The 10910-nt window shown below is 51.5% G+C and overlaps 1 protein-coding gene across 4 annotated transcripts in view; it reads left to right on the top strand.

Moving 5' to 3' along the window:
• Window positions 1-7785: 7785 nt before the first annotated feature.
• The window catches only part of Atoh8 (atonal bHLH transcription factor 8), a 29411-nt gene continuing 26286 nt past the window's right edge, over window positions 7786-10910 (top strand). For all 4 annotated transcript variants that reach the window (XR_005973664.1, XR_005973667.1, XM_041645215.1 and 1 more), the window contains exon 1: window positions 7786-8934. Coding sequence is in view for 2 of the 4 variants with exons in the window: in XM_041645215.1 (XP_041501149.1) it covers window positions 8170-8934 (765 nt within the window). In the remaining 2 variants the exon portion in view is untranslated. The remainder of the gene's footprint in view (window positions 8935-10910) is intronic.

Here is a 10910-nt window from a genome sequence, read left to right as displayed (position 1 = left end):
TCCCAAACCCCTGGATTTGAATTAGACTTTTCCTTCTTTTAAAAAAGATTTTATTGAGAAATTATGTTTTAGTTCTAGGAGGTCACATTTATGTATTTTTTCTCTCAATGTCTGTGCTATTGGTGTTATATTTAGGAAGTAAATTCCTGTACCCATGCAATGAAGGCTACTTCCCACTTTCTCTTCTATAAGGTTCAGTGTGGTCAAATTTATATTGAGGTCTTTAATACATTAGGACTTGAGTTTTGTGCAGAGGGATAGATATGGATCTATTTGCATTCTTCTACAGGATGACATCCAGTTGTGCCAGCACCATTTGTTGAAGGGGCTTTCTTTCTTCCATTGTATAATTTTAACTTCGTTGTCAAAATCAGGTGTTTATAGGTGTGTGTATTAATATCCGGGTCTTCAATTCAATTCCATTGGTCAACCTCTCTGTTTTTATGCCAATACCAGGATGTTTTCATTACTGTAGCTCTGTAAGAGTTTGATGTCAGGGATGGTGATGCCTCCGGAAGTTCCTTTATTGTACAGGATTGTTTTGGTTATCATAGGATTTGTTTGTTTGTTTTTCCATATGAAGTTGAGTATTGTGCTTTCAAGGTCTGTGAAGAACTGTGTTGAATTTTGATGGGAATTGCACTGAATCTATAAATTGCTTTTGGTAGGATTGAAATTTTTACAATGTTGATCCTACCCATCCAAGAGCATAGAAGACTTTTCCATTTTCTGGTAACTTCTTCAATTTCTTTCTTCAAAGACTTAAAGTTCCTGCTGAACAGGTCTTTCTTTCACTTCTTCGATTAGTGTTACCCCAAGATATTTTATGTTATTTGTGGCTATTGTGAAGGGTGATGTTTCTATGCTTCTGTAAAGCAAAGGACATGGTCAATAAGACAAAAAAGGCAGCCTACTGAATGAGAAAAGATCTTTACCAACCCCACATCAGACAGGGGACTGATCTCCAAAATATATAAAGAACTCAAGAAACTAGACATCAAAATACCAAGTAATCAAATAAAAAATGGGTACAGATCTAAACAGAGAATTCTCAACAGAAGACTCTCAAATGGCTGAAAAACACTTAAGGAAATGTTCAACATCCTTAGCCATCATGGAAATACAAATCAAAATGACCTGAGATACCACCTGTCAGAATAGCTAATATCAAAAACACCAATGATAGCTTATTCTGGAGAGGATGTGGAGTAAGGGGAACACTCTTCCATTGCTGGTGAGAATACAAACTTGTACAAATGCTCTGGAAATCAATATAGCAGTTTCTCAGAAAATTGGGAATCAACCTACCTCAAGACCCAGTGATACCACTCTTGGACATATACCTAAAGGATGCTCAATCATACTACAAGGACATTTGTTCAATTATGTTCATAGCAGCATTATTTGTAAGATCCAGAACCTGGAAACAACCTAGATGCTCCTCAACTGAAGAATGGATAAAGAAAATGTGGTACATTTACACAATGGAGTACTACTCAGTGGTAAAAAACAAACAAACAAATAAACAAAAAAACAATGACATCTTGAAATTTATATGCAAATGGATGGAATTAGAAAAAACATTCTGAGTAAGGTAACTCAGACCCAGAAAGATGAGCATGGTATGTACTCACTTATAGGTGAATACTAGCTGTAAAGCAAAGGATAACGAGCCTATAGTCCATAACCCCAGAGAAGCTAAATAAGGAGAACCCTAAGAGAAACATATATACATTTCCCATGGGAAGGGGAAATAGACCATATCTCCTGAGAAAATTGGGAGTGGAGGGAGAAGGGAGGGCAGAAGGGGAAGAGGATAGGGGGAGGAAAACTTGAGGGAACAGGATGGTCGAGATGGGGAAGGACAGAAACTAAGAGCAAGGAAAGAGATATCTTGATTGAGGGAGCCATTATGGGGCTAGTGAGAAACCTGGTACTAGAGAAGTTCCCAGGAATCCACAAGGATGACCCCCAGCTAAAACCCTAAGCAACAATGGAGAGGATGCCTGAATTGAACTTGCCCTGTAGACAGATTGATGACTATCTTAAATGTCACCATGGAACCTTTATCCAGCAACTGATGGAAGCAGAGGGAGAGACCCACAGTGGAGCACTGGGCTGAGCTCCCAAAGTCCAGTTGAAGAGTGGGAGGACTGAGAATATGAGCAAAGAAGTCAAGACCATAATGGGGACACACACTGGAACAGCTTACCTGAGCTAACGGGAACTCACCAACTCCAGCCTGACAGGGAAGGAACCAGCATAGGACCAAACTAGGCACTTTGAATGTGGATGACAGATGTATGGCTGGGGCAGACTGAGGGGCCATTGGCAGTGGGACCAGGATTTATCCCCACTGCTTGTTTGGCCCTTTTGTAACCCATTCTCTCCGGAGGGATAGCTTGCTCAGCCTACATACAGTATGTGTAGGTATGTACTGTATGTATGCCTGGTGCCCATGGACGTCAGGAGAGGGAGCTGGGTCCTCTGGAACTAGAGCTACAGATGGTTGTGAGTCGCCACATAGGTGCTGGAAACCCAGGACCGCTTCATGAGCAGCAAGGGCTCATAACCTCTGAGCCATCTCTCTAGTCCCTATTTTTAAATTTTAAATTATGTTTATATGTGTGGGGGCAGTGCATGAGTGTAGTTGTCCGATTCCCTGAAGCTGCTGTGACCAGCTGTAGTGCTGAGATCTGAACCCAGGTCCTCTGTAAGCTCAGCATGTGCTTTTAACTAATGAGCCACCTTCCCAGTCTTTCTTCTTTTTGAAACAAGGTCTCATGTATCCCAGCCTGGCTTCCAGCGCCCTATGTAGCTGAGAATGCCTTTGTGCTTTTGCTCCTCCTTCGTCCAGCTCCTGAGCTGGGATTACAGATGTGCACCACGTGCCTAGTTTATGCAGTACTGGGCTGGGACTTGGCGCTGCATGATCTCAAGGCTCTCTATCAGCCTAGCCAACCCCACCTCTGGATTGTATAGTCTGTGCTTTTTTCCTTTTTAAATATTTACTGCTTTACCTGTATGTGTACATGCCTGAGTGTGTATATATGCACCATATGTGTGCAGTTTCCCGAGGAGACCAGAAGAGGACCTTGGATGCCCAGGAACTGGAATTGTAGGAGGTGCTGAACAACACAATGTGGGTGCTAAGATCTGAACGTGGGTCCTCTGGAAGAGCAGCAAGTGCTCTTAGCCACGGATCCAGCACCTCTCCAGGCCCCCGTTTTCTCTTATATAACCACAAACCCCAAAACCAATAAATGGACACAGGCATAGATGCTCAGTATTCCTATTGGCCGCATGAGTGACTACGGTAGGTTCGACCATAGGCAAACACCCAGGAAGAGCAGACAGCCTCTCTGCCTGCACCCCTCAGAGCTTCTCCATTGTTGGCCCTAGGAAGAGGAATGCAGAACAAGTCCTACACTTCAGTAGTGAGGTCAGGAGAGGATGAGGGCAGGGCGTGCCAGGGAAACTGGGTGCCTGGAGACGTGGTTGCTCTCCCTTCATCTGCCAAATGTCCTCTTGGCTGACAGTGTGTCAGCCTTGGACAAAGATCCCTGCAGCTGCAGCCATCCCATCATTTCTTAGCAGAGCTCGATTGTTAGAGTAGCACCGGCCACCTGCCTTAGGGGTTTGTTTGCCCCAGACAGTGCTCCATCTGCTTTTCCTACTGCTGACCAGGGAGCGCAGACCATGAAGTGTAATGTAAAGGAAAAGCATGAGCTGCAGAAGGCTACAGGCTGAGAACGGCCAGGGCTCCAGTGGCGAACAGACCAAGAGGAAGCCTCAGCTCATGGGCCAGAACAGCACAGGCAAGAAGGAAGAGAGGGAGCAGGCCAGGGGTATGGATCCTCTAGGCAACTCCTCATGCCTTCCAGCCCCATTTGAATGCCCCTGCTTTGAAGAAGTACCCCAGATCTGTTCCACCATGCTCTATTTCCTGCACTCTTCTGGGAGCATGCCATTTTGCAGAAGGTCAAACTTAGCCTTTCTCCAGAACTCTGTAGTTCTACTGAGGTCAAGGGTTTGTCTCTACTCACTGCTGTATCCCCAGCCTTAGTAACAACATCCCAGGACTACAGATGCTCAGAGGAATAGATGGGAACTACCTGCCCTTAGGATGTTGACTCCTCATCAAGTTCCCTCTGCTAGTCAGCGCCATCACGGCACCTGGCTCAATCTGTCCAAGCTATGAACGGCCACTGATTTTCACTGTTGTCTCTTCCTCAATTTATCACAGCAGGAGAATGTCTTAGAGGCACCACGGTGCTCCCCGCAACCCCCAGCAGAATCACAGGAGCCTCTAGTAAGGGCTCCAACTGGCAGGAAGCTAACACAGCCAGTCCAGTCCCTGTAAAGCACTCAGCCACTTCCTAGGCTGCATCAGCCTGTCCAGAACCACTGCTCTCTCCAGGGACACACAGAGAGACGGATTCCGTGGAAGTCTTCAGGACACCTGAGCAAAGTGAAGTCACTGGGATGATGACATGTGCCATCCCTCCTCCCTTTCCATCACGCTAGGAATCAAACTCAGAGCCTTGTGCATGCTAAACAGTCACTCTACTAAGAACGACACCCTACTCCTCTCGGTCCTCTTCTTTCCTTTTCCTCTGAATTTGAGTCAGGAGAAAGCCTTCCATCTCCACCCCACAGACAGTGCCCTTCTCCAGAGAATCTGTTCCACTAAGGACAGAGCACACTCAGGACAAAGATAGACCCACAAGATCTCAGAGAACGGCTCCTTTCCCCTCTCCTGAAGAGCCCCAGCACCCTGTCCTAGCCCCGAGACCCTCCGTTTTTCTATGGCTGGATGCTCATCCCTGGATCCAGCGTCCTATTGGCTAGCAGCGGTTCCGGGGCTATGGCAGAGAAGAGCTTACATGGACCCAGGGTAATCTTGTTCTTGCTCTTCAGTCCCCGCTGGTCCTAGGCAGGGCTGCTGTGAGACAAAGGGCACTATTCGCATTGAATTCTATTTGCACCTGGCTGTCCAATTCTCGCTCCTCCCCAATTTCTCTAACGGGATACAGGCACTGCGGAACCATCTAAACAGCCAGAGATAGACTCCGTGTTCAGGAATGTAGCGCTTCGTGCGGCAAATATTTAAGGTCCTTTCTCACCTGGCCAAGAAGACAGAAATCACGGAGCCCCGTCCTGAAGCACTGTCCTGTCCTCATAGGCTGTGCTGTGTGCCAAGACCCCTGGGGCAGGTTCCACTCGGCAGCACAGAGGACAGTAGTGTATGGCTACTATGATTCAGGCTTTTTGAGCCGGAGACTCCCGACTGTCCAAGGTAGGGCTCATGCCATTTAACTCTGACCTGGAAGGAGCCATGCAGACATCAGGCGGGGCTAAAGGAGACCTGTGGCTCCAGCTTCTATCAGACTAGAACACAAGCTGAGGTAGGCAGCTGTCCAAGAGACCAGTCCCACCGAGGGACCAGCCCCTCACCTCCAGGTGCTGGTCACTAGGCTCTCAAGGAGCAGAGGACGTACAAGAGTTCAGAGCGCAAGTTTCAGCGTCATTTGGTCTGGATTCAATAGCCTTTCCCTCGCGCCCTTTCTGCTGGCGACTTCTTCCTCCAGAAGCCTCGTTTCTTGTGAGTAGAGTGGGTTTGCGCCCCTGTGCCGCGAAGATGAGGGAGCTTTTGCTCCCTACGTGGTGGTAATTATCAGCTGGCATGTCTCTCCTGTGGTGTAAGCCCTAAGCATTCTCCTTCCACTCCTCCAGCTTCACTCCTGTGCCATGGACATGGAACCTTCCAGAGGTACCACTGCGCTCTTCCGGTGTCACCTCAAAAGCTTGTCTCAGAGGGGGGAGGTTTTACTAAAGGATATAGATTTTCTTTGCGGGTATCTGCGTCATTTCCTATAAAGCGAGGATGGAGAACTGAGAGCCTCTTTATCTCGGCACCTCTTTGGATTTGTGAAATTCTGTCTTTACAGGGCCACTCCTGGAGAGCCGTCAGTACTGTGGTGAGACGCCTAAGTTTTACACCACCAGGGGGCGCTGTTCATCTGGTTTCTGTCCAGCTTCTCAAGGAAGCCGACGGGAATCAGGAGTACTGTGAGTACTTAATGGGAAGGGACAGGCTTTCGCTCAGGGATATGCGCAACTGCCCTCATCCGGCAGTCTGTCTCCTGGTGGGCGGAGAAACGCACTCTTCCCATCCGTTAGGTCACTTACATTTTCCCGTGTTCCTTCGGGCACCCTTCTATATTGTGACGGATAAGACAGTGTTAGCTAAGGAAGGGACACTTGCCCGTTGCCAACTCCAGATCCTCAAGTTGACCAGAAAAAGAGGTGGCAGAGTGAGGGGGTGGAGGAGGCAAGATCTACCCAGCATAGCTGTCATTCCCATCCTTCCATCCCAAGGGATGACAGTGGTCTCTCCCTCCTCTTGGGGGATATCAGGAAAGGGCTGGGGTTGAGCTTTCATGGAGCTCAACCAAAGATGTGTGTTCCACGAACACTGGCTGCCTCTTTAGGAATGGAACCCTACCAAATGGAAGCTTCCAACGCACTCCAATGGCTATGGGCAACCCATTCTGCAAGTCTGCCCAACTCTGGCTGGATCCTGAGCTGCACTTTCACCACACCAGTGAACCCCAGGCCACTATTCACTTGACTTTGGGCATCAGTCAAGCTAGACGCAAGCCTCCTCTAATCCCTTTAGTACCACTTGCCTCAAGGAAAAAGGATGCTGGAAAGCTCGGCGAGAAGAGGAACCCTGTGTGACGGACAGCACATGGAAAGAAGGCCTTTGGAGAGGACCTCTTTTTTTCTAGAAGGATCTCCAGTGGAATGGAGGAGTGGGGATCCTGAGAGTGGATGCAGCCCCTTACCACTGACATTAGGGTCCAGATTATGGCCCCATCCTAGCCACAGGAGAGGGAGGAGCAGAGGGGGTTCGTTACTGTGCCCAGCTCATTCAGTAAAGGGCAAAGCTGAGCTCTGAAACTAAGAACCTCACCCTAGCTGTCCTGCGGTGGTCCAGGAGCATTAGTACAGCTACTGTGGAACCCGCACCCATGCATATGGGGCCCTAAGTCTTCACAGCCAGGCTGTGACAAGCATGGATGTTCTCCGGATTTCTCATTTCATAGATGAGTAAACCTGGGTTTAGCAGGGCGCCTCGGGTGAGATGACTTCACATCTTCACAGATGTTAGGTCTGCTAAATCAGAAACGTCCACCCTCCTCAGCCTCCTGTGTACTTTGGTGCCTCCGTTTCCTAATGTCAATGTGTCCTCTTCTGTTCCTGGGATCTCTGCTCCAGCTAATTGGAGAAGGGAGAAGGCCTTGCAATGGGATGACAATGTCCAGTCACTCTGGGGTTCTAGACTCCCACTTACCTACCCCTCCCAGAAGAAGTCACATCTCTAAGATTTCTCCCTCTGTTGGATAGTTTGGGTGGGAGGTAGACAGGAAGGTTCTGGGTGGGGAAGGTCGGCGCTGCGTCACCCCCAGACCAAGAAGGCATGGCAGTGAAGGGTCAGAGCGATCAACAGCCACGTGCTTAGGGCAGTAGTGGAGAGAGCCGACTGTCTTTGGGGAGACGAGGCGCGCCCCTAACATGAGTAGGGGGCGGGGAGGACGAGCAGGAGGAGGCCGGTTCCGGCAGAAGGCATGGGGTAGGGGGAGGCAGAGAGCACGCGGACAAAGGAGGCGGCCCTCAACCCAGCTGTTTTGAAAAATGCTTCCTGTTTCTTTAAAGGCGCTCGCGGCTCGGGCTGCCTGGGTTAGGAAGGCGGCAGCGGCGGCGGCGGCGGCGGCGGGAGCTGCCTCCTCTCCGGGCGGGCGGCGCTGAGTGATCTTGCGAACTGGGCTTCTGTGTAAACTGAGGCTAAACAAACACAGATGGAGCGCAGCGGGCGTTCTGCTGAAATGCTGGCAGGGCGGCAGCGACTTCTGATGACACTCTGAGCTCTCATAGAGGGAACGGGCAGCCTCCGAGGCTTCACCTAGCCTGAGGCGCAGCTGCCCCGGGAGTGGGGGAGCGAGGGAGGAACCCGGGGAGGGAGGGTAGGAGGAGAGAACGAGGCGACAAGGCGGCGCTGAGCACCGCGGCCACCGGGCGCAGCCAGGCGCTCAGCGTGCAGAGCGATCTCAGCGGGCGCGCGTCCCTGGAAGTCCCACGCCCCTGCCTGGCTCTGTCCGCACCATGAAGCACATCCCGGTCCTCGAGGACGGGCCGTGGAAGACTGTGTGCGTGAAAGAGCTGAACGGCCTCAAGAAACTCAAGCGGAAAGGCAAGGAGCCGGCGCGGCGCACGAACGGCTATAAAACTTTCCGACTGAACTTGGAAGCACCCGAGCCCGGCGCCACGGCCAGCGCCACCGCTGCCACCAACGGGCTCCGGGACAGGACACAGCCGTTCCCAATCGCAACCCCAGTGCCAGCCTCAGTGGCGCCGGCGGTTCCTCCAGGTGGGGGCACGGACACAACCAAGGAGCTCAGGGGCATCCGAGCGCCTGAAGTCTCAGACGCGCGCAAACGCGGTTTCGCCCTGGGCACAGTGGGACCGGGACTACCCACGCCGCCACCGGCGTCCCAGAGCTTGGCACCGGGGCGTCACGAGGCGCAGCCCTACCGTGAGCCGTCTCTGCGTCCCCGCATCTTGCTGTGCGCCCCTCCCGCACGCCCCACGCCGTCTGCGCCTCCTGAACCCCCAGCGGCGCCACGAGAATCCCCCGTGCGCCCTGCGCCCCCCACGCGCCCGGGGGAAAGTTCCTACTCGTCAATTTCACACGTAATTTACAATAACCACCCGGATTCTTCTGCGTCGCCTAGGAAACGGCCAGGCGAAGCGACCGCCGCCTCCACGGAGATCAAAGCCCTGCAGCAGACCCGGAGGCTCCTGGCCAACGCCAGGGAGCGGACGCGGGTGCACACCATCAGCGCCGCCTTCGAGGCGCTCAGGAAGCAGGTATTCCCTCTGCCGCGGGGCAACAGTGATAGGCGTGGGTGGGTGAGTGGCCCCAGAATTGGAGTCAGAATAAAGGGGATCCTGCAGCGCAGGCAGGTTGCGTTATCAAACTGAGATTTGGCCACAGACCTTAGTTTGCAAAGTGGACCAAAGCTAAGGATCTCTAGCCCAGACGCATCCCGGTGTTCGCGAGGGCTAACTTTGTCCGCGGGTCTGACTTGTATGGCAGCGAGTATCTGTCTTCTGGAATCCCGTGGGCTGGGTGGGGAATACAGAGGGGAATATGGAAATCTTCCCCTGCCCCCCCCCCCTCGCCCGGGAAAGGAGGAGAATACCACCTTACAGCCCTGCGCACTTGGCATGCTTGGGGTCTTGGTCCCTGTGGATGGCACCCAAGAACCTCAACATTAGAAAGGTTCGTTCCTGCGGGGGTGTCCTGAAATATAAAGGGCCGTCAAGGGAGCTTGTCAGCCTCTCTTTGGTCCTGGCTACCATGTTCATTCAGTTTCCTTGTGGGATCTCTGCACTTGCCTGGTCTCTGTAGTCCCTAAGGACCCGCTACAAGCTTGTGGTCCCTCCAAGGACAGCTTCAGGAACTGATCTGTGGGAACTTTCCCAGGAGACCCTGCCCTCCACTGCCCTTCCTCTTCTGATCACATCAGTCACCTCAGCCCAGGAGACTGCTGCTTGGGGCATTCCCTCTAGGGAGGTCAGGAGAAGTCACAGGCTCCTCATGGGGTTGGGGAGGGGGAGGCGGTGGTGGGGACTGCTGTCACCTGGCAGCTCCTGTTGGGGAAGCAAAAGAAAACTTGAGAATTACCCATGGTGGAGGGGGGCAGTTGACAATTCCACTTCGGATAAGCTTGGTACTCCCCTGGAACTCTAGTTTCTCATTTTCTTACGGACGGGTGAATCTAAAAAGGGTGTGGCATGGGCCTTCCCATTCAAGTCATGTAAGGGGTTGGAGTGGGTGGTGGATGTAACTGCTTTAATGGATGAAGTTTTTGTTTGTTCTGTCACTGATTAGCTGTCTGTCTCCTGGAAAGTTACTCAACCTCTCTGGGCTTTAGCCAGTCACAAACCATTTCAGAAAACATCCTCTTTTTGGCTCATACTCTCGTTTTCCTTCTGTGGGTATGGTCAGGCAATAGAGATCTAGTCCATCTATGACCTGGACATGTAACCCTTGGAAAGAAGTGGCCCCCATGGCTTTTCAGCCTGAGTGTCTCATCTGAGTTTGGGAGCAATGTTTGGTCAATGAGGTGGGGTGGCGGTCACTGCCTGCAAATGCATCAGCTGTCACCCTGGGCTGTGGAGCCACCATTCTGCCCTAGCCAGCTGCTGTGTGCCTGCATGCCTGGGCAGTGACAGCCTGTGGGATCTCTCAGGACAGGAGGATGGTGGAAGGCGGGAATTGCCTGTGTGCCTGCTCCTTGTGCGGCTAGGTGAGTCTTTCCTGAACTGGGGACTCACGTGCCCAGAGTCTCCGTTTATCTGCGTCCAGCCACCTTCCTCAGCCTTTCCCACAGAGAGCGTTCATGCCTGTGTCTCTCATGTCCTGTGGCTTTTGTGACTTTCAACAAGGAATCCTGTTCTACTTAGTCTTAATGTCCAAGTCAGGCAGGAACGGATAGACCCATTTTGTAGTAAGCAATGCTGAGGCCAGGAGAAGGTACGAGACTTAGCCATGATCATCTTGTAGTGAGGGGTTAGATGGCAGCAGTTTCTGGAGAACGTCTCTGACTAAAATCTTCCCGCTGGGTGGTACCATTGGCGACTCTCTGTGATGAGGGTGTTACTCCCGTCTCCTTTCGTTTCTGTTATCTGTGAGGCAGGTTCTGCACGAAAGAGTCAGTTCCATGTGTCTCATGCATTCTCAGAGAGAGGCGTGTGTGTGCACACATGCAGTTCAGTGTATGTCTGTATGTTCAGTGCATGTACTCAAAGAATACACGAGCGTGTACACCTGTTCCCCA

The sequence above is a fragment of the Microtus oregoni genome, unplaced genomic scaffold (assembly GCF_018167655.1).
Source record: "Microtus oregoni isolate MIOR12 unplaced genomic scaffold, Mior012 000002F_ref0000024, whole genome shotgun sequence".
NCBI classification, from domain to species: Eukaryota; Metazoa; Chordata; class Mammalia; order Rodentia; family Cricetidae; genus Microtus; species Microtus oregoni.
The sequence above is the reverse complement of the archived record's forward strand: the minus strand, read 5'-3'. Positions and strand labels throughout refer to the sequence as shown.